Below are 27136 nucleotides of genomic sequence, written 5' to 3' on the forward strand. Positions count from 1 at the left end.
GAATTCTCGCCCGCCGTCAGCCGTGATGCGTCCCCCCGGGACGTCAATCTTCTGGAGCAGGATCAGATGGACGTGACGGCCCGGTACGAGGGCGAAGCCGACTTCGGCTCCCTCTTCAGCACGGGCTCGGGCTCTTCGGAGGGCGCCACCGGCGTCGAGGCCGAGAAGCAGCAATGGGTGCCGCTGTACGGCTTCCAGGGCGCCGTCCACTTCCTCGCCGGCAACTGGGCCTCGTTCCGCAGCGCCGTCCGCCGTCTGCTGTCACTGCCGGAGCCCGCCGCCGGCGCCGGCGGTGGTGATGCCGTCGACGAGCCGTACACGCTCCTGCACTATGACGCGGCCACGGCGCGCATCGTCGAGCTGGAAGATGACCTGTCCCTGGGCGACGACGGAGCGGGCGTCGAGTTTATCGCCCGGAACCTCGCCGACGGGAACAACAACAATGACGACGACGGAAACGACGAGGAAGACATATACACGGATATGAAGGACATGGATATCGACAACAAGACGGCCAACAGCAGCAGCAACAAGAACAGTAACGCGAGAAACAACGCCGTCGGCACCATGGCGTACGTCGGTGCCCCTGGCCTCGACCACTCGGCCTTCTTCGTCCGCCTCCGCGACGAGCGGACGCCTGTGCAATGGGTGCCGACGGACAGCCAGCTGCGGACCGACGTGGCGCGCATCGTCTATGCCGCGGCGGCGCCCGAGGACCCGGCGCCCGAGGACCAGTCGCCTCACCAGTCGCCTCAACCGCCGCCGCCGCCGCCCCCCTCGTGTGCGTACCTGGCCTTTCCCAAGACGAGCGGCGGCCCGGACGGCAAGCACGCGGGAAGCTGGGACGCCGCCCAGTCCACGGCGGCAGTCCGGACGGCCGTCGATGTCCTGGTCGGCCAGAAGGGCCACGACGTGTTCCGCCTCCACACCGGCACGGAGCCCGGGGCCGAGGCCGGCACGTCCATCGGCTACGGCCTCGCGACGCTGCGCCCGACCGACGTGCATGCGCTGCACCCGGTCGAGAGAAACCAGGGGCAGCGTCCGCCGGCGCCGCGCGACATCTACCTGGAGCAGCGCGACCTGGCAGACGACCACGTCGCCCTCGTGCTGCCGGGCTTCTACCCGCGGGCCGCCGACTGCCTGGCCGTCGTCGCCGTCGCCGACCTCTTGTCCCGCGGCATCTCATCGTCGGCGAGGGCAGTGGCCGCGTCGCCGGGGCTCGTGCTGCCCGGCGCCGCCGCCGCCGCCGCCGCCTCGCGCATCCGCGTCATGGTTGCTCGCTTCCTCGACGCCGTCGACGACGCGGCCGAGAGACGCAAGGACCTCGCCGCCGAGCTGCGCCACGTCCGCCTGCTGGTCGGAAGCCCTGCCGACGGCTCCGAGCCGCGGCACCAGAAACAGCTCCTCTTGCCCCTCGGGGACAAGCCGGGCTCCGTCCTCGACCCGGAGGCCGCCGATGCGCTGGCCGTCCTTGCCGACGCGCCGCCGCGCTCCATCCTCGTCTTCCCCGAGTACCGCCGCCGCGACACGAGGATGCTGCCTGGCTGGGCCCGCTCGGCCGGCCTCGATGCCATGGACGCCGACGACGGTGCCTCGGTCGCCCTGCCGCCGCTGGGCTCGTCGGCCAAGGAGTTCCGCCAACACGTCGCCGAGCTGTGCCGGCTGGTCCCGCGCCGCGGCAACGAGGAGCTCGCCGATGACCTCGCAGATGGCCTCGCAGATGACCTCGCATATGACCCGCGCCTTCACCATGTCAGTATCCATCCGCTTCTGCCGACGCCTTCGTCCGAGAAAGGGGCCGAGGAGTGGGACGCGCCCTTCGAGAGCTCGACCTTCTTCCTCGGCCCGGACGCGACCGACGACGATTGGTTCCGCGTCCGCGCCCAGATCCCGACCCGCAAGGCCGTTGTCCGCGTCTGGCCGGCCTCAAGGTCTTTGGACTGGCGCATGAGCGTGGCGCGGTCCAACGTCTGGGGTCCGCGGTACGGCCGCGTCGTCGCCGCTCCCCAGACGCAGCATACGCTGGTCCCCTTTTACCGGACCCCCATGGCCAGAGGGAGCGGCACGCTGGGAGACGTGTTCGCGCCGGTGACCCAGGCGCCGGTGGTCCCGCAGCAGAGGCCCGACCCCGTCATCGAGTGTCCGTTTGCCAACTGCGGCTTCAACTGGAAGCCCTGGGCCGACGAGGCGCGCAACCAGCGCGTCCTCGAGGCCCACGCACGCGTGCGCCACGTCGTCCGCCAGTGTCTCTGGTGCGACGAGCCGCTGGGCGAGTTCTGGAACGATGGCGAGCGCGACGAGCACCTGCGCCGGAAGCACAGTCACCACCTCATGGCTCTCCTCGGCGTCCAGCGGATGAAGCTCCACCATCGCGACGGCGGCAGCGGCAGCGTCGTCGCCTCGGTTCCCCTCATGCCGGTCGATTCCTCCTCCGCCGCGGCCTCGGCCCCTGTGCGGCAACCCCTGACCCAGACGGCGGCGTCTCGACCCCCGGCACCACCTGCCGACGAAGACGAGGAACCAGACAAGGAGAACGACCCTGGTGCGCTGCCGGACGACAGAATACGTTTCAACTCGAGCGACCCCTCTGTCCTTGCTGCGCCGATGCACGTAGACATAAATTCGGACCTGTGGGCCATAGGCGCTCGCTACCTGCGCCGCCTGCTCACCGTTCCGCCCAGCACCGAGGCTCTCGTGGCACCGACCGAGCAGCAGAAGGAGCCGTCGCTGGACAACGACTTCGACGTTTATGAGGACATCGAGGAAGAAGAGGTGCGTGGCGACAACGGCACCGAGACACGCGGACGGGCGATGAGCGAACCGCCCGCCATCCTCGGCAACATGGCCGGGACGACGACGCTGCAGCCTGCGATGGAGAGTCGGCAGCAGAATGAGCAGAGCGAAGAGGCGAACGAGGGCCAAGGGCCAGAGCAGGATGAAGAGCCAAAGAAGCTCGAAGAGGAGAAGCAGAGCGTCGAGACCAGCGGCCCGGCGCGCGGCAAGAAGCGACAGCGCGCGGCCGACAACCCAGAGGACGCAGAGGCTGCGACCGACGAGCCTGTGGCGAATAAGAGGAAGAAGACGGCCAAGACTGCCCAAACCACCAAGACGCCCAAGGCGGCCAAGGCGACCAAGGCGACCAGGACTGCCGAGTCCATGAAGACTGTCGAGACGACCAAGTCGAGGAAAACCGCCGAGAGCATCCAGACTGCCGAGGAAAGCAAGCCAAAGAAGGCGACCAAGCCCACCGGGGCGGGCAAGTCTGGCAGAACAGCCGAGACCCCCGAATCCACTCAGACTGCGGCGGCCACCGAGCCTGTCGAGGCAGCCAAGCCGAAGAAGACGGCCAGGGCCACCAAGGCCACCAAGGCGAAAAGTACGCCCGCCCAGAAGAAGCGCAAAGCGCCCGAGCCCTCGACCAACATCCCCGAAGACGACGACGCCCCGGCGCCCAAGCGCGCCAAGAAACACGCTGTCCCTCCCGCTCCCCCTCTCGCAGCCGAGCCCACGAGGCGATCCGCCCGACTCAGGGGCAAGGCCAAGAAGAACTGAGCATGGAGGAGAGAAGAGAAGCAGCACCCGAAGCAGGGAGAGTGGAGAAGGGCAACGGGTCCCTTTGTAACGTACAGACACGCACGACGAATGAATAGGCGCCCAGGAGTTTATGTTTTTGCTGCTTTCTTGCTTGCTGCTGCTGTTGTTGTTTTTGTACTGGTTTGGTTGTTGTTCATGTTGATTTCTGGTTACGGTTCAGGCTGCATTCGTCCCCTTGCCCTTTGACTGTTCAAAGTAGGACGCAGACAGCGGTACAAACAGGACGCGTAAGGATGGATGGCGTGGCGATGGACGGAGACAGCAGTGTTGATGTATGAAATGCAAGACTGGCCGCCAGGTCGGCGAACCCATAGAAGAATGCTGGACGCGAGAATAGTCAGGCTGCCGATCCCATCTTCACCCAGGCTGTTCCGTCTCCAAAGACCAGGCAGTCCAAGGTGGCCTAGGTGATAAAATGTCTGGCCACTGCACAATCGTTGTTGTTCACCAAACAGTGCTCCGTTCCGTCACCCTGGATTCGTCGTGTGACGTTGAAGCGCCGGGCTACCCCTGGCAGGAATCAAAGGCCGTCCGACCCATCGGATATAAGTAATGTAACTTGTTAGGTTTTAAACCTTTAGCTTAGAGGAAGAATTAGTTAACATCTTTCATTTATTTCGTATTTTAGTAGCTAAAAAGCAGCAATATATGATCCCTCGTCCGCTCGTCCGCAGTACCAGTAACCCCCGCAAACAACACCTCCATGACAACAGGCATCCCTTGTTCTTCCTCGTCTGCCAGGCCGTCTCTTGTGACCCTTGTCCATCGACGTCCATCTAAAGCCCTCGAGCTGACCATTAATGACCCATCCTGCCAGAGTGAAAAACATGTGGGCTTGATGCCAGTCCCACGCACGACAGCTCCCGCATCCCACATCTTTGCCTCGACCACCCGACCCTCACAGGCATGCAATGGCCCTCAGCAACACATCAACGCCCTTGTCGCTCACATCCCCCTTGTCGCCCAGCAGCGCCCCCACGTCGCTCAAGATCCCCAGCGGGATGTAGCAGCCCGTCTTGGCCTTGTCCAGGCTCTCCTTGAGCCGGCTCGTGTGCTCCCATTCCTTGGCCGCCACCTCGGCCCTCTCCACCACCGGCCGCGCGATGCCGCACATGGAGGCGCAGTGCATCCCGAAGCTGCCCTCGGCCACGCCGTCCTCGAGCCGGTACAGAAACGTCACCCGCCGCTCCTCGTCGTCGACGTGAATCTGCATCCGCCTCGCCCGAATCTCCGGGTGGTTCTCAAACTCGGTCGCCAGCGAGTGGTAGTGCGTCGCGAAGAAGCCCACACAGCCAATGTGCGTCGCCACGTGGTGCAGCACCGCCTGCGCAACCGCCACGCCGTCATACGAGCTGGTCCCTCGTCCCAGCTCGTCGAGGATGACGAGCGAGCGCGGGCTGGCCTCGGACAGAATCTTCTTCGTCTCCGACAGCTCCACGAAAAAGGTCGACTGCGCGGCAAATATGTTGTCGTTGGCGCCCAGGCGCGACATGATGCGGTCGACGGGCGTCAGCAGCGCCGACACGGCCGGGACGAAGCACCCAACCTGGGCCATGATGACGGCGACGCACGACTGTGGGGCGTTAGCCTCTGAAGACGTCAAGGGATCTTGTCTCTTCCAACAGAAACGAGGACGCAGCGGACGGGCTGGGGGGGCGGAAAAGGGGGCCACATACCATGCGGAGAACCGTCGACTTGCCCGCCGCGTTGGCGCCCGTGAGCAGGTTAATCTTGGCCTCGTCGCCGCCGAGCCGAATGTCGTTGGGAATAAAGTCGTCGACCGTGTTGGTCATGCACGGGTGCCGCAGCTGCTCAAACTCGACCCGGCTGCGCTCCTCGTCGACGAACCGCGGCCGGCAGCAAGGCTGGCCGAGCGACGTCGACGCCCGGGCGAGGCTGACGAGGCAGTCGAGCTGCGCGACCACCTGGATCGCCCGCAGCCACACGCCGTAGTCGACATCAAACTTTTGGAAGAAGCGCGACGCCACCTCGCGCACCAGCTGCGAGTGCGTCTCCTCGGCCTCCTGCAGCTCGCGCACCAGCTGCGTCAGCTCGCCAAAGTACCAGCGCTTGACGTCCTTTGTCGCCGACATTTGCCGCCAGCTCGACGGCACCTTGACGGCCTTGGGCGCCTCCACCTGGTAAATCTCCTTGCCGACGTCGGTATACTTGAGCGTCTTGCACTTGAGCTCGGCCTTTTTCGCCTGCAGGAGCTGCTCCAGCTGCGCCTTGATGCCGTCGATGCGGTCCAGGCTCTCGTCAAAGTCGTCGTCGATGCCGCGCTCGGGAATCAGCAGCTTGCCCTCGCGCGCCCGGCGGCGGTCAAACGCCGACTTCCAGTAGCTCAGCGGCTCGTCGAGGTCGGGCATGGACGAGACGAGCCCGTCGACGAGCCCGTCGCCGCCCGTGAACGCGCCGAGGAGGCCCATGGTGTACTCTATCTGCTCAAAGCCCTCGAGCACGCGGACAAAGTCCTCGGGCTTGCACGCGCCGGCGTGGATGCGCGAGATGAGCCGCTCCAGGTCGGGCATCTTGACGAGCTGCGACGCAAACTGCTCGCGCACGGTCGCGTCGGCGTTGAGCAGCTCGACGGCGTCCAGCCGCTCGTTGATGCGCCGCATGTCGCACAGCGGATGCGCCACCCACTGCCGAAACAGGCGCTTCCCAAAGGGCGTCACGCACTTGTTGAGCAGGCTGAACAAGGTGCCCTCGTGGCCGCCGGTGGCCGAGTTGGCAAACAGCTCCAGGTTGACGAGCGTCTGCCCGTCCAGGACCAGCGTCCCGTTCTTCTGGATCGGGTTGTACGTCTCGAAGCTGCCCTGGGACAGGAGAGGGCGCTCCAGCTTGAGGAACTTGAGGTACGAGACGAGGCCGCCGACAGCCGACATGACCAGGTCGTCGTCGCGGTGCCGCTGCAGGGCCTCGGGCCAAGCCTCCTCGGCCCCGTCCTCGGCGGCAAAGTAGCTGCCGCAGCCCAGCTCGCGGCGCGACACGTCAGCGTCCCAGAACTCGACGCCGGGCTTGAGGTAGGTCCAGATGGTCGTGGGGGTCGTGTTGTTCTTGAGGATGCGGAGGGCCTTTGTCGAGAGGCGCGAGCGCTCGAGGACAAGCTCGCGGGGCCCAGTCTGGGCAATCAGCGTCTCGAACCTGGTGAGATCAGCATCGTCGACGAAGCCGGAGAGGCGGAAGCGGCCGGTGGCCGTGTCCGCAAAGGCAATACCAAAGGCCGGCGAGCCGTCGACGACGGATTCCTTGATGGAGAGGCAGTAGGCGGCCATGTCGTCCTGGAGCATGCTGCCGTCGACGAGGGTGCCGGCGGTGAGGACGCACGCCAGCTCGCGCGAGATGACCTTGTCGGCCTTTTTGCCCGTCTTGTCCTGGCGCTCGCGCATCTCCTTGGCGAGGTTGGTCTCCATCTGGTCGACGCGTGCCACCTTGAACTGCTTGGCGATGAACTGGTTGATCCAGTGGTCCAGGGAGCTCTCGGGCACGCCAACCATGCGCATGTTGACCCTGTCGGTCATTTTAAAGTCAAACTGCTGGTGGCCGATGGTAGCGTCGTTTTCGTATAGCTCGTAGAACTTGCCCTTTTTGAAGAAGACAATGGTGTCCCACAGATTCTGCTTGATGCCCCAGTACTGCTTCTCAAAGGGCGAGAACTTGTTCCAGGCCATGGGCGGGATGTAGATGGTCCTCGGGTCGTACTCTGGGTCCCCCGGGGCGCGCTTGTCCTTGTCGCGGATGTCTGCCAGCCAGGGGTAGCGCTCCTCGGGCTCCCTCGTGTGCGCCTTTTCCTTGATCTTGGGGTCTCGGGCGGCGCGCTCGGCGGGCTTGGTGACGGGGCGCTTGTCGGTGGCTTCGGCATCGTAGCTCCATTGGGCGGCGGTCGAGGTCGGGCTCAAGTCGTCCATGAGCAGGTCATCGACGGCCTCGATGGGCAGCGGGGACTGTTCCCGCTTTGTGGGCGGGGAGGAGACGTTGGAGCGCTTCCGGGCCGTCTGCGATTTGTTGGAGGATCGCTTCCGTTTCCTGGAACGTGGGGTATCTCCGTCGGACTCATCGGATACGACAAAGTCTGCCATGTCATCTGTCGCCAAAGTCAGCAACTGTGGCGCCCTCGCGTTTGGACGGGGCCGCCGGGTGAGAGGTAGCAGACCATCGTCGTTGTCCTCGAGGGCCTCTGCAGCATCGCTGTCGTCGTAGTCGTCCTCATCTTTGATGGCAGGGCGGGGCTGTCTGTTGGCTCGGCGTCGTGATTTGGGGGCCCCGCCGTAGGTAAAGGGATCGTCGTCCTCGTCGGACTCGGCGTAGCTGATGACCTTTTTGGCCTGGGAGAGATTGTGTCAGTATTCAGCCGTCGATATGGAGACGTGGTGTCCTTAGGAATACCTACCTTGCGAGAAGGACTCGGCTGGTCGACGGCCTTGGGAGTGGACCGATGCCCCACCCTTGGGTCTGAAGTTAGTGTCGCAGTGGCACTCGTCGTGGAAGGCGACGACAGCGGCCTGGAGACAGAGGCGAGGTTCTCGTCGCCGGTAGGGGAGCTGGGGGCGTCGAGGGCGTCGCTGCTGGGGACTGGGGTGGACAGCTTTGCTGAGGGCTTTTGCCTGAGCTTGGGGAGAGCGTTGGCCTTGGTGGTCTCTTGCAGACACGACGAGGGGCGGTGAGGAGCGGGAGCCACCTTTTCGGAGGGCGAGGACTTTTGGAAGAAGGAGGCGATGGAGCGTTGCTTGGAGGCGGACGAGGCCGGGGCCGATGGCTTGGGCGTGGCCCGCGCGGGGGTGCGAGCGGAGCTGCCGGCCTTGCTGTCTCCGGCCATGATGAAGTCAGATGAAGTCAGGCTCGTTTAGACGACGCCAGGGAGAGAGAGAGGTGGAGGGCGTTGGTGGTGGAAGCTCTCGGGAACTGCTGGATTGCGTGCTGCTATCGCGAGATGGAAGCCAGCCCGGCGATGGGGGAAGGAGGGACTGCGAGAAGCGCAATCTACAGGACTCGGGACAAGAACGACGGCATCGACGGGATTGAGTCTGCCAGAGGCAAGGCGAGAGAGACAGTCTGACGGGCGGAAAGGAGAGACGAGGGTCCACGCGTCGCGTTTTTTCTTCAGCAGTCGCGTCTGGGGTTGAAGCACGGTGCCAGGGACATACTCTGCACGGTATTACACCGGGGAAAATAGCCGGAAATGCACAGTGCAAGACGCGCTCCCTTAACGCGCCCCTTGGACCCCGCGACAGACGCGTTCCTTGCGCCATTAAACTTCAGTCTTTTTCGATCTTTAGTTCTTTACTGCAATCTTTTTACTTTAGACTTTTAATTACTTGTCGTTGCAAAGTCGCCGAATACGTCGACCAATTCGCTGCACATCCAGGAGACACCACCTGTCTCGAGCAGTGCAACCGACCGAAGCCTCTGCCCTGCCGTGGGCTCGCCCTGGGAGCAGCGGCAGTGCGAGCAAAGTCGATGGCATCCCGTCGTGTCGGAGGGTTTAAGAAACGGCCTCGGTATACGGACAACTTCCTACCCGGATCCCCGACGGGTATATAGATGGTACGGTTAGTAGCAAGAGTTGGACACGAGACGAGCAAAAGGGTGTCGAGACCAAGCGGCAGTCAAACAGGCCGACGCGGGTTGGCGAAAAGCAAGTTGATTTTTCTGCCCCTTCTCCATGACCGCCGCCAGGGGGATTACATGGTGCTCTCCCGAGCTTCCCCCTCGTCGTCGTCACAGCACACTCGAGTCAAGTCCTGAGACGGGCACGGGTCAGCTATCAGCGTTACTCCGTACATGTGCCGTTGTTTCTTGTAGAAATCACATGTAGACCGTGTCGTCTACAGCAGACAGATCATGTCGGATGTAGCATTTCTGCCAGTCTGGCAGGCGCAGCTGATTGGCGTCGACAACTGATAGGCGACGTGGTCCGCTCTATATGTAGTCGGAGAGAGGGTCAACCTGCCATGGCCAGTCGACTGAAACGAAGTGTACGGGAGAAGCTCGTCTCCAGGAAAGTCGGCGCAAACTAGGTTCGGATCCGACTGGGTCAACAGTTAATACCGCAGTCTGGCCAAAACAAGAACATGCAGCCAACCTGGTGCTTATACTGAGCGCCGTCTTACTTGCACATGTCCCTTGCCCGAGCCGATAACAAGTCTACCCATGGATTCGTCTCCATCTCTATACGTGTAATATGCGTCATTTCTGTTACACGGGGCGATCAAGTACCCGTGATTCGAATATCTGCAGCTCTCACAGCCAAACAGGCCGTCCATCCCATCTTCGACAAAGGGCTGAAGCAGACAGGAGATGCTCGAACCACAATATTGCATGCCCGGCGACGCAGCTTTTCTCACTGTGCAGAACGGACGCGGTATCCCGGTCTCCTTGATCTAGTCAGGAGCAACGGCATTGCGAGGTGACTCCTGGCACTCTTCTCCCTGGCATGACTGGAACACCCTCTTCAAGTCCATCAAGACTGAAGCGCCACTGCAGCCGTGTAAAATAAAGACCGCCTGCCCCAGAACGAATATCAACCTCTGTGTCTTTCACCCTCTCTACAAGTTTTGCCTTGGATCTACAAATCTCTTGAAAGCCCCATCTTTCCAACCCAACCAACGCTCTCTTGCCCGTCAAGATGAGGTTCCTTGGACTGGTACTCTTTGCCTGCGCCGGCCTGACTGCCGCCGCGACCACTGCCAAAATCCAGGCCAACTGTGCCCAAGATGTAAGCTGGAAAAGAGAAAAGTACCTCCTCCCGTGTGCGGTAGCTGACGAGGCGCCCAAGTGCAAATGCCCACACAAGGCTGGCAATGCCGCCGCCGGCCCTTCAGCCGGCAACTCGGCAGCCAAGGAAGAGTCGATTCGCAAGTGCATCGCGCGACTGCCAGGAAACGTTTGCGTCAAGGAACTCTTATCGTCTGCAGGGCTGCGCCTGGGGGTTCCGCGACAACTACAACAGCGGCAATCTGAGCCGGGGCGAGGATCGTATCATCAGTGGGGGTATCCAGAACTACCCGAAGAACATTTTCACAAAGGGACCTGAGTGTGGCTCTGTCAATGGCGGTCTTATGACCCTTACACCCCATAACTACGAGCCTGTTTGCGCTTGCGTCAAGTCCTAGCGTCCAACAGGGCCAAGAGGCATCGCGGTATGCTTGGCGGTTCGCAGGTTGACCGGAGCTGCAAATATGCGGACAACAGATCTGGATACATGCTGCTACCTGAAGCCTCGCTTCGTAAAAGCCATCTAGCCCAAGCCAATCTCTATATACTCCCGCATACGCCTGCGAGGTTGCCAAAATACCTAGGCAGACAATAGTGCCATCGGCATGGTGCATCGAGGGCCATTCCCGGACACGATTCTCATCCCGCGCCCCCGGCCCGCGCCCCGGCCCGAGCACGGGCCCCCGCCCCGGGCGCCCCTCCGCTCCGCCAGCAAGCCACCGCAGAAGCCGCCCCCATGACCATCCCCCCGATCCATGCAGCGCACCGCCCGGCCACGAGCACAACCCAGTAGAGCCATGCCCACCACCCCGCCCCGTGTGCCGCCCGCATCGTCCGCCGCGACGCAGCCAGCACCCTGTTCGCCCGGGGCCCGCTCAAGGCATCATAGGCCGCCACCGCCTCCGCCAGCGACCCGCCCTTGGCCCGGCACAGCTGCTCGGCTAGGTCCCACCCGTCGGCCAGCGCCAGGTTGGCCCCGAAGCCGGCAAACGGGCTCAGCGCGTGGTTGCTGTCGCCGATGAACAAAACGGGCCAGCCCCGGGCCAAGATGTCGTCGTGCGCAAAGGGCCGCTTGTCGCGCGCGTTGGTGCAAAACACCGTCTTGGGCTCCGTCCGCGCCGTAAGCGTCGCAAAGCGCTCTCCAAAGACGGCGCCGAGCTCTCTGACGCGCCCGATGACGGCCGCCGGCGCGGCTGCTTCTGCCTCGTCGTCTCGGTTCGACCCACTCCTGAGCTCCAACACCGGGTCACGTTCGAGGTTGCCCACGGCCCAGAAGACGGTTCGGCTATCGACGGGCGACACGAAGCACGAGACACCGCCGTCGGACACCACGAAGCCCCAGTCGCGGCCCGGGGGACTCGGCACGCTGCCCTCTTCGAATAGCGACAGGCCGCCGCGCAGGACAGCGCCGACATACTCCAGCTTGTCCCCGGGGCGAACAAAGGGACGCAGTTTGCTGTGGGCCCCGTCGGCAGCCACTAGCAAGTCGCAAACTCGATCCTCTGACACCCGCCTCTGACTCTCATCGCCATCGTCACGGTTGAGCTCGCCCTTCCCGGCCATCTGTCGGGGTTGAACGGCCGACGACCTCCTACGGCCGACGATGACCCTCAGCCGACCGTCGTCGAGTCTCGTAAAGCATTGGCATTGCGACCCCCACCGCACGTGGCTATGTTGCCAGGCGTCGTCAGCATCGGCCACGGCGGCGTCGAGCAGAACGCGCCGCAGGTCGCCACGAGAGATGCGGACGTTGGCCGTGGGCAGGCCATGCAGGGGCTTGCGACGGATCCGCATGCGCTCGCACCAGTCGGCCCCCCAGATCTTGAATGCCCCCGATGCCTCACCGTCGTCTTGCCCGGCGACGGCGCAGGCCAAGACGTTGTCGATGAGCCCCAGCTTCTGCAGCACAACGAGCCCGCCGACCTCGGAATGACCCGCTAGCGAGAGGGTAAAGGACTCGGCGACACGGCGCCGCAAAGGGTCGCGGTCGTCACGTTCGAATATGACAACAGTGGGCGGCGTGAGCTGCGGATCCCACAGCTTGCGCAGGCCGGCGACCAGGGCTAGACCGGCGATGCCTCCGCCCGCCACGAAGATGGTCTTGCCCTCTAAAAAGTGCCGAGGGGAGTCAACGTCGCTCGCGTCCATGACTTGATGCGTCTGGCTTAGCTCGCTATGAAGAGGTTGTCGAGATGGGTCATGACGCAGGGCGACGGAAAGGCAGCTGCATTAGAAAGGGGGAAGAGATATGAAGCATAATGCGCGAGGAAAGGGGACGAGAGAAAACGAGAAGAGAACATCGAGGATATCTTTGCCCACCGTACAGAGTCATTCGGGGTGTGCATTGGAGAAGATGAGGTGATGAGTCTCTTTGGGCGCATCGCGACCCATCAAACCACCTCTGGTTGCCGTCCGTGCATCTATCCATCTGAGGCACATTTAGCCTCCTCCCTTCACTGTCGAGAAAGCTCGGTGCCAACGCTTCCGCGTTCTGCAAACGGGTAACCGTAGTCTGCATTGACCTCTTCATCACGTTCCACACCATCAAAACATATATTGTAGCAGGCCATGATGTCGCCGCGGAGCTTATGACCGAGGTGGACGGACAAGTCAAGAGGCTGCTCGTAGACGAACTGACAGCGTCCGGGGACGAACAAGGCTCAAGCCAGATTCGATGCCATCATGCATACACGTACTTGCCCATTCGGGAAGCCCAGACGACAAGCCCCGAAGGGCTGATGCTTGATGGAAAGAAACAGGACCAAACAACATATCGAGGTGAGAATAGCCATACGTGTGTTACTGTATGCATTAAGTTAGCCCATCTTCGAATCTGGTACTGTACTGTACATGTGCACATGGAAAATCAATCTCCTTACCTGCATGCTCCAAGGGCGACACGCTTGGCAGTGGGTTCATCAATCAATCACGTCGTTGCTTGGCTCCAGTATGCCAGCATGCCCCCTCGCATCTTTCCTCTTTCCCCATGCTCGGAGAAAGGGGGCCACGTCCAATTGCAGAGCTTTCTCCGGGGAGGAATGAACAACGGTTTCTCCAATCGCAATACCGCCATTCGTCCACGCCGCGCGTAGGCAGATGGAGATCCCTCCTTTCTCCCGCGAACGTAGCCAATGCCAGCAAGATGTGACTCCCACTCAAGCAGTCCCGGTCTTGAGTGGAATCTTTGCCCAATGGCCGCCGTACTCCAGACCCCGTACAGTATCCGTCATGGCCGTTTGGCGTGCCCGCGCCATTGTCGGCCAGCAGACTGAGCACCAAATGGCTCTGACGGCGTCCCATACTATAGTGCAGGAAAGATGCGGTTACAGGACCACGTGGCATCATCCTGGCTGGCTGCGAGGTGACGGTGGGTGATGAGATGCTTGGCTGTCTGCCCAGTGCCCACTCACCTCAAAGCAGGCTCCGGCCCGCTCCGACACTGACCAAGATTGCTGTGGGAGTTTGACCGTCATGGTCTGTGACAACGAACCAGGGATCCATCCACACGAGCCGCTCGATAACCGGGACACCACGCCTGTGCAGCCACGAGTTTCCAATTTGGGTGGCAGGGCTTGCGCAATTTGTCGCTTCAGCCTGCTCGTAACAACGTTCGCTCTCTGCTGCCTGCAAAGCACGAGCTTGGTGCGCATGTCATGCCATTGCACATGTGCAGAATATGCTGCCTGCGTCCCTGCAAGCCTTCCTGCACTGTAAAACGTTATGCCGGCCCTTGAACCTGCAACCTACTTGGTGCCACGTAAGACAAGTTCGTATGCATTGTATCCAGAGGGAGACGTCGACTTACGGCTATCACGGGGATGTGCTCTCGTCCATGTCAAAGTCAAAGTCAAAGTCCGGGATTCGGCCGCGGATGCCCTCGACCGACCGCCTCAGGTTCCCCGCGAGAGCCGCGTCCGTGATGGCCATGTGCGCCGCGCCAAAGTCGTAGCTCGCTAGTTTGTTGCGCAGCTCGAGGCTCGGGAAGCCGTTCCAAGAGACGAGGTCTGACCTCCACCACAGGCGCTTGTGGTTCTCGGGCGGCTCGTCGCGCAGGCCTTGCGACCAGCGAAAGTAGTGCGTCCCAATGGCACCGTCCTTGTTGTAGACGGCCTTGACGTGGGTGTCCTCGTACTTGGGGATGTCGTGCCAGAGCCGCGCGTTGTAGCGGCCGTGGGCCGAGACGGCACCCATCCTCGGCGTGCCGTTCTTGGTCCACACGACAATGTGCTCCCAGTCGTACTGGTGGCCGATGCACAGGCGGTCCCCAATATCTTTTTCGAAGAAGTAGTCGTAGAGGTGCGCGCACCAGCCGTTTGCGTTGCACCGCGCCCGCGAGTAGACGTTGCTGTTGTCCAGGTCGCGTTCGTCTCGGCAACCGTCGGTGTTTGTCTCATGCCGGGACCGGCCCTGATCGATATGGCCGTCCGGGCCGATGGCGGGGACGTTGTAGCAGCTGTCCGTGTCAAAGTCGAGGGCCGGCTGCCACTTGAGATCCGCGACGGTGGCCCGTTTGGGGAGCGACAACGGCGGGTTTTCATCGAACCCCTTGTCGTCACAGAGTCCCGCGGCCGAGGCCCTTTCTAGGTTGGGGATCCAGGCACCATCTTGCAAGACACTCTGAGCCAGAATATGACGAGGCTCGTCAGGGGGTAGGTCAACCTGCTCGGCGGCATGAGAAACGGCGCCAAGTGTGGCCAGGAGTGTAAGGTAGCGAGTCATGATGGAGCGTCCCGAGGCTCAGATGTCGGCAGTAGTCGAGACAGAATTCAGTCCTGGTCCCTTTGTGCCCAAGATTTCAAAACTCAATGGATGCCGGCAGTCCGTTTGTCTTGGGAAACAGTCGTGAAGCCGTCTTTATAGGCTTTGCAGTCATGTTCCCCGCCGGCCTCCAAGGGGTGCGCGTGATGCTTCCATGTGATATGGGGACCGAGTGACAGTAGGTTTGATGGCAAGCCCATTGCCCAGGTCGACGGCGAGAAGATTCCGAGAGTATGCCATTTAATTATGGCAGTTGATTAATTAAGGTGTCGGATGAGGCCAACATGGACCAGGCCCTGGTGCCAACATTGAATGAAATAATCGCTGACAAAGCGGCCGTTGCCGACCTCTCGGAGAGGCCCATGATGAGAGACGAGCGCTTTGTAGCTCGGTAAGTAACGGGCAGCCTCAGCGGCCGATGCCCCCAAGCCGTGAGGAGCCGGATTTGAGGGATCGTCAGACAGGAGGAGAGCGACAAAGGGTGCTTGATGCTTGGTGACGCTATCGGCTGCTGATTGAAGGTCTTGACTCGAGAATGGTGAGTTCCACCGGCAGTAGGTGTCTCGGACGATCAGATGGTTCGCAGGTCCGGCAGCCGGTTGGTTGATGATGATGTATCCATCAGAGGGAGAAGAGACGACCAATCCTAAGCTGGCCTTTACCAAGGGGTCGGTGGCACGGAACAATATGCACCCGCCTCTGGCCCAAATCTGCACCACCACCCCGCATCTGCACAGGGGACCCTCAATCCAACAAACATCCTTTTTCCCCTCCAAGAGCAGCAAGAAAAACTGGCTCGCCTCAGCCAACACAGCCCGTCTCATACCCTGCTTCCTCGTCTCATCACCTTGACCATGCTGTTGCTGCCTGCAGTCCGCTCACCCAGGCATCCCGCAGACCCTCTCGTTGCGTTCCAAACCCGCTTCAGCCGCCATCCTCATGGTCCGATTGCCTACATATAGACACCAGCCACCAGAGCAGAGCATAAGGAAGCGCATCCAAAGTGTGCGGGCGTCCTCGCTCGCTTCCCCGCTCGCCCGCCATGTCTGCCCATCTCGCCGCGCCGCCCGTCCTGTCGACTCCCGACGACCATATGCTCGAGGCTCCGGCCGAGGCCGCCCCTCGATCGACGCTGTCGGACAAGGCGCTGCGGACCACGTACGACGTTGCCCGCACGGCAGCTGAGATTCGTGACGGGAGCTGGACCCGGATTGCCCTGCAGTTCCCCGATCACATGCTCGTCGATGCGCCCAGAGTCGTCGAGTCGCTCCACCAAGAGCTGCAGACGACGGAAGCCGCCCAGGCCAGGCGCATCCACATACTCGCAGACACGAGCTACAGCGCCTGCTGCGTCGATGAGGTCGCCGCTGAGCACGCCGACGCCCAGGTCGTCGTGCACTACGGCCGGTCCTGTCTCAGCCCCACGAGCAGGCTGCCCGTCATATACGTCTACACCTGCCACGAGCTCGACCGCGCCGCCGTGGTGCGTGAATTCGAGTCCGAATTTGGCGACAAGGACGAAAGGGTTGTCGTCATGGCCGACCTGACGCTTCAAGACCATGTCGACGGCCTGGTCGCGCAGCTGCGCGCGTCGGGATACACAAACATGGTTGCGACAGACGTCTTCGGAGATCCGGCGGGCGTCATCCCCAACAGGAGGATATCCGGCCTGGAACTTGATCTCGACGCGACCAAGGCCTACTCTCTCTTTCATATTGGTGATCCGCCGTCGTCGCTGCTGCTCGCCCTCCACTCTCGTTTCGCATCCCTCCACGTTCTCTCCACGCCTTCGTCTTCCACGCCCTCTCTCAACAACCCGACGATTCAAACAGCAGGTCTCCTGCGCCGCCGGTTCGCGCGCGTCCTGTCACTGGCCTCGGCCGGCGTCGTCGGCATCCTCGTCAATACACTGTCCGTGTCCAACTACCTGTCGTCGATTGACCTGCTGCGCGATAAGATTGCCAAGGCCGGCAAGAAAAGCTACACGGTCGTGGTGGGCAAGCTCAACCCGGCCAAGCTGGCCAACTTTGCCGAGGTGGAGGGCTGGGTGGCGGTGGGCTGTTGGGAGAGCGGGCTGATTGAGGATGACGCGGGCTACTGGCGGCCCGTAGTGACGCCCTTTGAGCTCGAGGTGGCGCTGATGAGCGAGGAGGAGAGGACCTGGGGCGGCGAATGGTGGGGAGGGATTGAAAAGCTGAAGCTGTCGCGAGAGGAGCAAGTACCCGGTGATGAGTCGTCGGGCAAGCCGCAGCAGCAGCAAGAACAAACGGAAGGGGTTGATGAGGGTGGTATCCGAGAAGACGGCGTGGAGGGCGCCGAGTCGCTGCCGCCCGAGTTTGACCTCCGGACCGGCCGGCTCGTCGGCCACAGCAGACCGATGCGGCTCACCGTGGGGAGCACAGCGGAGCGCGGCGTGCACGGCAGGCCGGAGGAGGAGGACCATTCCAAGAGCGCAGTGGCGAGGCGGGCGGCGAGAGAGCTGGCAAGCATCAAGGGGGTGGCCAGCCCGGGGGCCGAATTCCTGCGGTCGCAGCGGACATGGCAGGGCCTGGGGAGCGACTTTGCCGAGGGGGGCGAGGCGGCGAGCACGGTGGTGGAGGAGGGCCGGAGCGGCATTGCACGGGGGTATCGGGTGGGCGATGGGGCCGCGAGGCGATGACTTGGCAGCTTGTCTTGGCCATGGAGGGCATGTGTTGGTTGGCAGCATGCACAGGGTTCACGTAGACAGCATGAGCCGGATATACTGCTGCGCCATTGAGAGCACCTGGGCTGCCCGTTGCCTGTTTTTGGTTGTACATATATATATATATATATATGTATAGACATTCGTATATGCGCTGCATGCGCGAGCTCATTACTGTTGCCCCCCCCCCGCCGTCTCTTTCTTTCCATCCCTATTAATCTTTGCTCTTCTGTTCATCTTTCGTCAGATCGTCACCATCAACATGGTCCGCGTGAATATACCCCCTCTCTTGACTGTCTATGTTCCTACCCAACGCACCATCTTCGCAGCGCTCCAACGCCAGCTAGACGTAGACGCGGTGGGTGCGCGAGTGCGAGCTCCGGTGGCTGCTGTGCCCCGAGCGACTGCGCCCGCCGTGGCTGCGCGGCGAGCGGCTCCCGTGGTGGCGATGGTGGTGGTGATGCGACGACGAGGAGCGATAGGTGCGGCGGCCGTCGTAGGCACTCAGGTGGTCGCCGTGGCTAAAGGCGGCCAGGGCCGTGGTGAAGAAGAAGATGATGTTCATAATGGCCAGGGCCCAGCACGCCTTGAGCATGGCGCACGGCTTGTCGGGCGGGCCCCAGCCGAGGCCGCCGGGCGCGCCGACGCGCGGGTACCACAGGCGGTCGAGCGCCGGGGCGGCGACGCAGTCGGCGTCTGCGATGCCGCGCAGCAGGTAGACGGCGGCGATGAGGGTGCCGAAGATGCCGAGGTCGACGAGGGCGACGAAGCGGGCGTTGGCCGAGGAGCGGTGGTAGCTGAAGAGGGTGAAGACGGCCCAGGCGAGGGCGAGGACCGAGGTGATGAAGAGGATGAGGATGGGGTCCGGGGTCAGGGCGTTGTTGGCGACGAAGATGTTGACGAACCAGGCGAGCATGCCCATGATGGGGATCTGGCTCGGCTGTCAGTTTTCGCTGCTCGGGTCCTGTCCTCGCGGTGGAGGGGAGACATACCAAGGTGACAATCTGCGCGATTCGCGTGCACACAAAGATGAGGGCGAAAAACATGGTGGGCGGTGATTCAGTGTGCTGCCCCTGCTGCTGCGTTTTGAAGCTATCACGACGACGACGATGGGTGCATGCGCCGCCCCTAGTTGCGCAGAGGGACGGGGGCGCGCAATCGAGTAAATGCGCAAAACGCAGTCTCGCCGTCTTTACTGCGAGCGTGTAGGCTCTGGCAATGGCTTCACCGCCCCTCCTTTTGCGCTTGCGTATGCGTCTTCTGAAGCGGCCGTGGTCGTTGCGGATGCGATGCAGCTCACACAATGCGATTGTCCCGCAGAGACTTCGAATTGTGGGTCACGAGATGTCGGGCTCTCTGGTATGCGGATGCTTCTCTCGGATGGGGCTCGCTCTTGTGTGCGCAACGGGCGGGAATGCGGGAGCAAAGGACGGCGGGAAGGCCAAGGAAGGGAGAGCAGGTAATTAGAGAGGAAGGGGAGGGCCCCATGACGAGGAAAACAGGGAGCCGATGGGGGGGCTGGGAGCCTGTTGCTGTGTACAGCATGTGCTGGGTGGCGTCACAGTAACGAGCAGGCCGTCAATTATGAACGAGGCCTGGTTTCTCGGTGCTGGGACTTGTGCATGCTTATGCCCGGTCCAACATCTCTCTCGTCCAATGGCCGCCGGGCGGGGTTTCGGTATGCAGGGGCTGGACAACAGAGCAAGCAGCTTTGTATATAAGGAATAGGCGTGTATAACAGAGCCAAGCCGAAGAACATGTCCCGAACGGGAACAGACCAAGCAGGGGGGGAAACAGGGAAACGGACAGAAAACAGCGTCATCGCCGGTCCGCAGAAGCATCTCGACCATGCTAGGAAGCCTACTAATTACTGCTCCGTATGGTGGACCGTGGATGGATGCTTGGACGAAATCATGACCATGATGGAGGGAATATTGGGGAGGCTGGTTGTACAGTATTGTGCGGATAGGTACGGAGTAGTCGTTGCAAAGACAGGGATATTAATAAATCAGGCCTGCACCTCGTCAGGCACCATCCACCAGAAGCGCCATCCTAGACGCTAAGCCCAGTGTGCAAGACATGAAGCGACCAGCCCGTCCAGAAGCGCCGCGCCATGGTCGCTTGCACACCCCATCCCGCGGTGACGCAGCCGTCCTGCGCATAACCAAGTCCAAGGGGGTATCTCTTTTCCATCGACCGTCTGTCCACGACCACCTGTCCAGCGCCGGCTGTCTCGCGGCGTGGGTACATCACCACGTCTCGCATTGATTCTTCGAATGCCCGACGCATCCCAGCGTCCGTCGTCAAGCCATGCGCGGTGCTTCAGACGACTGGCTGGCTGGGCTTGCGCGTCGTATCTGCGCGCGCGCCGCCCCGGAAAGCGCCGAGGCCGGCCAAGACGGCCAGGGCGGTGAAGAGAGCCCAGATGAAGAAGCCAAAGGCGACGGCAGCCTGGATGCTCTGGCAGAAGTGGTTTCCGCGGCAGCGGCCGACGCCGATCCAGACGGCCAGGGCAATGGAGCCGGCGAACCAGAAGAGCGTCGTGACGGCCAGCAGGCCCAGGGCGACGAGGCCATGGTAGAAGCGCTCGAGGAAGCGCGGCGTAAGGGCGATGTAGGCGAGGACGAGGATGGACCAGATGCTGTTGAAGAGCATGAAGCTGAAGCGCGAGGGCGTGCGGCTCCAGTCGTCGTCGGTCACGCTAACCACTGCATTGCCTGTCAGCAGACACGAACCGGGCTGGATGCCGGGAGGAGACTCGTCGACGCACTGTAGCCCGTCAGGCCGAGCTCGATGACGATGAAGAAGGCGAGGACGCCATGGAGGATGGTGGAGATGCCGAAGCCCATGATGGCGGCTTTTCTTTTCCGTCGACAGTGACTTGCTGTCGGCAGGGGAGAGGAACGGAGTCGTGCGTGTTTGTCTGGCCGAAATGAGGTATTGAAGAGCGATGCGGCGGAAGGGTGCTTTTACTGTAGTATGAGAGAGAGAGATCAGAGAGAGGAGGGGGGAGAGAGTGCTGGGGCGGGGAGAAAAAGCACTCGGAGTGCATACGTGTGCCAAGTCATTTTATCACAAACACGGCCCAGCGCAGCCGTTGAGGCGATGCACGCGTCTGTGGAGAGGTACTTGGACAGGGTGGAGGGGAGACTTGCCCACCAGCCACAATGGCGCGTGACAGAGCCTTGGCACTACCGTGAGCTGCTGCGAAAGGAGAGGGCGCATGCTAGGGCAAGACAAGCACATGGGCCGGCTTGATGTACCGCGGCGCACACGAACTGTCGCTGCGACAAGTGGGTCACGGGCAGTGCCGGGCATCAGCCTCCATGACGTCTGTCGCTTTGCCCGCAGGCAGTGTCTCATCGCTCTCCTCTGTTTTGGAACTTACAGTAATACTGTAAGTACGTAGGTACCTACGTATGTACTGTACAGCACTGTACAGTACTTGGTAAAGTCGACTTCCTGGCTTACCCCCTATTGCTTGCCGCTTACCCCCTATTGCTTGCCGCCATGTCCCTCCCTCTGCCCTGCACGCCCCACGGCACAGTCGAGTCGGCTGCGTCCGCTGCAGCGCGGCTGCATCACGGCCACTAATGAGGTCATTCATGCAGCCTGTGCTGTACAGTACGGAGTGGCACTGTATCCGCACTGTCCGGAGCATAAGGTACCTGATTGAGTACTCCGTACTCCGTACCCGGCTGCGTATTCGTGTCCGTGCCGGGGCTGAGCTCGACTGTGGCTCAGTCCATGACACCACCATGACGCCATGCGCTCTCGGTCTCGACCACGGCCGAAACACGGGCTTCATCACCGGACGCGTGCTCACATGCAAGTACGGATAGGCCCTTTCATTAATAAACAGAATCCCTTCAGCCCCACGCAGCCTAGAAAAGACCCCACCTATCGATAAACCGTCGATAATCGGCGTCCGAAGGTGGATCCGGGGGCCCGCCGCCGCCTCCACTGGGACCCCTGGGAGGTGGAGGTGGACCCCGGGGACCCCCGCTAGGGCCCCCGCCGCTTCGGCCCGGCCCCCCCGGAGACGGCCCTTGGCCAGGGCCGCGGAGCATGGCCATCATCGCCCTATCCGGTATTCGCTGCCCATTGCGGACCCTCACCATCCCGGTCTCGCCATCGACCAATACAACATGGGTCCACCTGGCGCCGCCCCCTCTCGCGGCTCCGCCGGGGCCCGCGCCTGATGGCCCGGCGCCTCTGTCCGTCGAGCCTCCAATTCTCCGAAGCCCGGCCACGAATTCGCCAGACCCCGTCGCATATCCGCGAGGCCCCGGCGGATATCTGCGAGGCCCCGCCGCCTCTCCACCAGGCCCGACTGCAAACCCCTGGCCGGGGCCCGCGGCGACGTGGCCGGGCACGCGGAGGCTCCCTGGCCGAGGGGGTGAAAGTCGCGGTGCGCCGTGCGGGAGGTTTGGGGGCGGCTGTCGCCCGCCGCTGCCATGGCTGGGCCAGATGAGCAGCCACAAGACGGCGGCGGCCGCCAGGAGAAGGCCGCGGCGGTGGTGAAGCATGTTGCTCGCGCTCGCTTACGCCTGTAACTGCGAGTAGATGAATAATGTAAAGGGCTGGCTGGCACGCACAGTTTGCTGCCGAAGAAAGGTCGTGATCGTGACTGGATTCTGGAGCGGGCTCGGCTACATCTTGGACTATATATATGGTACGGGGCATGTCATCCATCCAAGGGCTCGTCATGCCGGCGTGAGCACCGAGAACCATCATGGCATTGCAAATACCCTGTAAATCTCCCTGCCATCACCCCATCACCTGCCGTCCAGTCTGAGCACCTTGGCCCACTGGCATCCCTCAACAAATTCATCTTCTCATGTGCAGTGTACGATGCCATCCCGAAGCCTGCCTCATCTTGTACGCCAGGCTGCGTCGCAACCAGGCCCGACAACCCCCTCCCGAGAAAGCTTACCGACCGAGTCTGCATGACGAGTTTCATCCAACCGATCGCATCAATCGACATGCTGGTGGATGAAAGAGACCGGCGTCTTCCGCCAAGATACCTGGCGACAACGCACTCAGCCAGAGCTCGTCGTCGAAGTCGACGTCACGGCCCCTCTGCCTCGCCCACGCAGTCATCATCGTCAGGCCACTCCGCGATTCTGCGCGCAGACGAGTCGACGTGACGAGGGGGCGTAGTGGTTTTGTTGAGCACAGGGATGGAGGGTGCCAACCAAAATGGTCAAATGAACTGACAACTGGGCTCGACAACAGGTCAGCTAAGCTCGAGATAATCGTCTACAGAAATCCAGATTTGAGGGGGCGATGGCTCATGTTGGACACAACTCAGATACCCAAGCATCACCATGACCGACCAAAGGCCTCGCCTCATAGTGGGATTCGGCACGGCCCGAATTGAGCGCATGCAACGCTGCGTCCCCCGTAGAGATAGCACGTTGTATGTGGTCGCCGGTGTAATAGACGCAAAAGTAGTACGCTCAGCCTTCTCAACGTCACGCCATGTGCGCCCGACCTCGACAGACCACAACGGCGAACAAGGCTCCCGCCGTCGATAAGTCTCCCTTGATTGTCTCAGCATGAACCGGGCTTATTGGTTCGCAGGTCGGCGAAGTTACTGTTTCTACATTTGGCCTGCAGTTTTAGATAGAACCACACCATATGTGGATGCGGTCGAGTTGGCCTAAATAGTTTGCACTCTCCTTCGGCAAAAGTTCGTGGTATTCGTACTGTTTTGTAAGACGCTCTCCGCTCCGTTGCGGGCCGTCTTTCGTAAACTCTGTGAAGATTCGAATCGCGAGGCTTCATTACATCCAAGACGCAAGCTGGCAAGCAATTCGAATGTCGATAGACCAGGGAAGTCGCCACTTGCCGGCCTGTCCACGGATTGCGAAGCAGCACACATGCAAGCACTCCAAATGTAGACCGGGCGTGCGCTTCGTCCTCGCTTTTACGTTCGTCTTAACCTTCGTAGCGGCGCTGAGTTTGGACAAGCATGAGGGTACTTGGCACACTGGCTTCATGTTTTCGGCCCGTCGAGGGGCTTTGCCTGGGCCTTGAGGAAACGCGATTCATTTCGAAATCCTATGTGTCGTCCCCCTCCAATCAACCACTCAGAGGAACCCAAGCTGAAAAGCAACTTGGAGAGACTTTTACGACGGTGGAAAACTCGGCTCAACGGCGCGGCTTGACTGAATTTCGAAATTGTACTCTCCGTTTGTCAACCAACTAGACATCCCACCCAATTGAAGTACGGCACCTTTGAACTTGGGACAAATCTTACCCAAGTCGGTGCTGACGGATGAGTCCAGTCGCTTCCTGGCAAGAGACAGTCAAAATACCAGAGCAGCAGTCGAGAGTATATATAGAGGACCGAGAACCAGAGTTGTCATCCCCCCCCCCTTCCTTGTCCGCTTGAGAGTTTAGGGGCCTAACCCTGCCTTACTCGCCTTGGATACCTGTCCGCTCTCTCTTATGCATCTCGGCGTCTCCATTCCCGCCCTTCTCGCGATCGATGTCTGCGCCCAAGGGATCAACGACCTCGTCGCCGACTATGGCCATGGCGCGAAGGGTCAGATAGAGCGCAACTATAAGATCGACTGGAAGAACCCGCCAAAGACGAGATTCCACGCTCTACAAAGCAGCATTTGCGACTGGATGGGGGGTGGCATCATTGTGCAAACGCTTATGAGGCAGACACGCGGTTCCTGGCTCAAATTGACCCGCAACATCCAGATGCCGGAAATCACCGTGTATGTCAAAGCACACAACGAAACGAGCCAAAACAACTGGGGCCGAAGCACCGCGTCACTCTCGCTGTCGACGTGGACCACAGTCACAGACACGGTCACCGAGGGCTGGACGGTTGGCGGGACCCTGTCTCCCTCCAACCACCTGTCAATCTCCTCGTCCTACTCCAAGCATTACTCTTCCGGCACCTCTGTCACCGACATCGAGACCCAGGACGTGCCCTGCCCGCCGCTCAGCCAATGCACAGTCCAGACCTGGACGTATCACATCAAGGTTTCCGGAATGTGCGAGCGTATTCCCTTTTTCCAATACCCCATTTTCTTCTGGTGGAGTTGGGATCCATGTGACATGAAGGCGCGGAGACTGTGTTCGGCGGCTCGCTACTTTATCGAGAAAACCTGCCGTGTTTACGAGGTCCTCGGTCCGCGCTCTGGGGATTGGACAATCGCTAGCCATAGAGCTGAGCCCTGTCAGCTGCGGTTCCCCATCTTCGACCAGGCGGGCAAGCCCTTTACCGAGACCCATATTTTCACGACATCGTTGAGCGAGACCCCGAGGGCCTACGAAAAGCACCCCGATGGGTGGTGCTGGCTCGACTCGGGCGACTTGTACAGGGACGACTACGACCTGTACTGGAACAACGAAAAGAGCGCGTGGACGAAGAAGCCCTGGGCCACGAAGCCAGACGTCGCCGGGTTCCAGCCTTGCCGCAAGGCGCTGGAGCCCAGCTCCGACGGCGGCGACGGGACCGGCAGAGACAAGGCGCCCAAAGTGGCCGGCAAGGATGGCAACGGATACTGCTATCTGAACGATTCTCATTATTATGCGAGCACGGGCAAGTACTGGACCAAGCAACGTGGGTGGTATCGCGACGCGGATGCTCCCAAGCCAAACAGCTCTCTATTCGAGCCCTGTCCCGGAGACGAGGCGGCAGCAAGCTCCGGAAGTGAGGCCCACGAGGCAGTTTCCGAAGGCGAGGCCCCCGTGATGACCTCATCACAGGTGCCCAAGGTGATAGGCAAGGATCGATACGGGTACTGCTACTTGAACCGTTCCCACTATTTTGCAGGGAGAGGAAGCTACTGGACCAAGTCTCGCGGGTGGTATCTCGACACGAAGGCGCCCGAGCCTGATACTTCGGGTTTCAAGTCCTGCGTGCCCCGGAGGCTCGGACGGCGGCCTCCGAGGCCGGGACGCAAGGGGCGGCCCCTGCCGATGCGCAACGGGACCCTCGGCATCTCACCTCGTCAGTCACGGCCAAGGCCTCGGGGCCGAGATCCACGACGAAGCACGTAGGCCTCGCGTTACCCACCTGCCGTCTCCAGACGTAGAGCGCGTTTCGGTTGGCCCGAGACCGGATTTACATATAAGCAACGGGCCGAGTTTGGCAGGAAGTTGGGAGCTATTCCATTTCTTTGAAAATATAGGCTCTCTACTATCAATGTCCCTGTATATTTTGGCGCTGTTTCATGTACCTGCAGAATGACACGCGTTAGTGTTCTTGTCCTATCCATCCTCGGCTGCAAGTCCATGACATCCTTCTTCATCCGCCGGGGTCTCCGGACCATTGATATGGAGGAAGAGCGTGTATCCATCGCCGCCCCCTCCTTGACCTGTCGCTGGCGGTCGCGAATGGCATAGTCCCACTCCCGGGCCACCTTGTACACCAGCAGGAAGCCCAGGCCGAGCAAGAGACAGCACGACGCCAGCATGACCGAGACGCTCAGCCACAATGCGCTCGAGGCCGGCGGCCCAGAGCTCCGAGTTGAGAAAGTCCCATATATATGCCACAGTCCCTGCCGGGCGTCTTTGTCGTCGACGAGCGGCGCGCACGGGAATCCGGGGAAGGTCGACGGCTGATGGTTCGGCGGGAAGCTGGTGCGCCAGCGCGGACGGCGGAGCGGCCTTTGTCAATGCATCCTGTTGCTGTTGGAGCCGGGAGCGTCGGGTGCCAGCGGCTTGCCCATCGTGTGCGTGCCCTGCCGCCATGGTATTGTACGTAGGGGTCGAGTCGTCTGGCCATGGGCAGCAAAAGCCCTCGGCTTGGGGGGACGTGTCGCCTCTCGGCTCAGCACCTGGCTGTGCCTTGCCGCCGCCTGATTCCGCTGCATCATCATCAAAACCCCCCCTGAGGCTGAATCGCCGCCCGAAGGGCTTGTATCTTGAAACTTCTCCACGCTCCATCATTCCATGCTGGGTGGGCTTCGGGAAACCCGGCGAATTGAGGCACCGCGCCACTACCTTTCTGCGATATATACCTGGTCGAATTTGGTGTGTTCGTCCACCCTTTGGAGCTGCCGCCTACAGATTTCCCAATAGAGCCTACTTAACTTTGTGTACTTGAATTGAAGTCAGCGCTGCCTTTCTGCTCATACTGGCGCCCTCCTGTCTCGCTATGTGGCCGCCATGGGCTATCTCCAGTGACGCCCATAAAGGCTCGCCAATGCACACATAATCCCGTCTTCAGGAGCCCGTTTGAGAGCTCAAGTCACCAAATCTGCACTATTTTTTTGGTGGTGTTGCTTCTGTGCCCTGGAAAATGGTCAATAAAGGTGAAGATGGGGCATGTGCACAATGGAACAAGACAACTAATGAAAGATGACTTTACTTTTGCTGGTTGGCATCGAGCACCCCAAAACGTCCTCATCCTCG

The 27136-nt window shown here is 61.3% G+C and overlaps 10 protein-coding genes across 10 annotated transcripts; 4 read left to right on the plus strand and 6 right to left on the minus strand.

The window, feature by feature from the left end:
• Positions 1–492: 492 nt before the first annotated feature.
• On the plus strand, positions 493–3552 carry HRG_02831 (uncharacterized protein; the record flags this gene model as incomplete). The annotated part of the gene is made up of 1 exon (XM_044861302.1): positions 493–3552. The coding sequence occupies one exon, from the start codon at positions 493–495 to the stop codon at positions 3550–3552; it is 3060 nt and encodes a 1019-aa protein (XP_044722328.1).
• Positions 3553–4492: 940 nt separating this feature from the next.
• On the minus strand, positions 4493–8413 carry HRG_02832 (mutS family protein; the record flags this gene model as incomplete). The annotated part of the gene is made up of 4 exons (XM_044861303.1): positions 4493–5167; positions 5271–7681; positions 7751–7922; positions 7988–8413. 4 exons carry the CDS (start codon positions 8411–8413, stop codon positions 4493–4495), a joined length of 3684 nt encoding a protein of 1227 aa, XP_044722329.1.
• Positions 8414–10222: 1809 nt separating this feature from the next.
• Positions 10223–10709, plus strand: HRG_02833 (uncharacterized protein; the record flags this gene model as incomplete). The annotated part of the gene is made up of 2 exons (XM_044861304.1): positions 10223–10312; positions 10512–10709. 2 exons carry the CDS (start codon positions 10223–10225, stop codon positions 10707–10709), a joined length of 288 nt encoding a protein of 95 aa, XP_044722330.1.
• Positions 10710–10950: 241 nt separating this feature from the next.
• Positions 10951–12105, minus strand: HRG_02834 (FAD binding domain-containing protein; the record flags this gene model as incomplete). The annotated part of the gene is made up of 1 exon (XM_044861305.1): positions 10951–12105. The coding sequence occupies one exon, from the start codon at positions 12103–12105 to the stop codon at positions 10951–10953; it is 1155 nt and encodes a 384-aa protein (XP_044722331.1).
• Positions 12106–14121: 2016 nt separating this feature from the next.
• Positions 14122–15030, minus strand: HRG_02835 (necrosis inducing protein (NPP1) domain-containing protein; the record flags this gene model as incomplete). Its single annotated transcript, XM_044861306.1, has 1 exon — positions 14122–15030. The coding sequence occupies one exon, from the start codon at positions 15028–15030 to the stop codon at positions 14122–14124; it is 909 nt and encodes a 302-aa protein (XP_044722332.1).
• Positions 15031–16111: 1081 nt separating this feature from the next.
• On the plus strand, positions 16112–16428 carry HRG_02836 (uncharacterized protein; the record flags this gene model as incomplete). Its single annotated transcript, XM_044861307.1, has 2 exons — positions 16112–16332; positions 16398–16428. 2 exons carry the CDS (start codon positions 16112–16114, stop codon positions 16426–16428), a joined length of 252 nt encoding a protein of 83 aa, XP_044722333.1.
• Positions 16429–18095: 1667 nt separating this feature from the next.
• HRG_02837 (uncharacterized protein) lies at positions 18096–18798 on the minus strand (the record flags this gene model as incomplete). The annotated part of the gene is made up of 3 exons (XM_044861308.1): positions 18096–18171; positions 18223–18683; positions 18745–18798. The coding sequence occupies 3 exons, from the start codon at positions 18796–18798 to the stop codon at positions 18096–18098; spliced, it is 591 nt and encodes a 196-aa protein (XP_044722334.1).
• Positions 18799–20074: 1276 nt separating this feature from the next.
• HRG_02838 (membrane-associating domain-containing protein) lies at positions 20075–20601 on the minus strand (the record flags this gene model as incomplete). Its single annotated transcript, XM_044861309.1, has 2 exons — positions 20075–20460; positions 20523–20601. The coding sequence occupies 2 exons, from the start codon at positions 20599–20601 to the stop codon at positions 20075–20077; spliced, it is 465 nt and encodes a 154-aa protein (XP_044722335.1).
• Positions 20602–24208: 3607 nt separating this feature from the next.
• HRG_02839 (uncharacterized protein) lies at positions 24209–25780 on the plus strand (the record flags this gene model as incomplete). The annotated part of the gene is made up of 1 exon (XM_044861310.1): positions 24209–25780. One exon carries the CDS (start codon positions 24209–24211, stop codon positions 25778–25780), a length of 1572 nt encoding a protein of 523 aa, XP_044722336.1.
• A 210-nt stretch (positions 25781–25990) lies between these two features.
• HRG_02840 (uncharacterized protein) lies at positions 25991–26473 on the minus strand (the record flags this gene model as incomplete). The annotated part of the gene is made up of 1 exon (XM_044861311.1): positions 25991–26473. The coding sequence occupies one exon, from the start codon at positions 26471–26473 to the stop codon at positions 25991–25993; it is 483 nt and encodes a 160-aa protein (XP_044722337.1).
• Positions 26474–27136: the final 663 nt, after the last annotated feature.

The sequence above is a fragment of the Hirsutella rhossiliensis genome (genome assembly GCF_020360975.1).
Source record: "Hirsutella rhossiliensis strain HR02 chromosome Unknown scaffold00003, whole genome shotgun sequence".
Lineage (NCBI taxonomy): Eukaryota > Fungi > Ascomycota > Sordariomycetes > Hypocreales > Ophiocordycipitaceae > Hirsutella > Hirsutella rhossiliensis.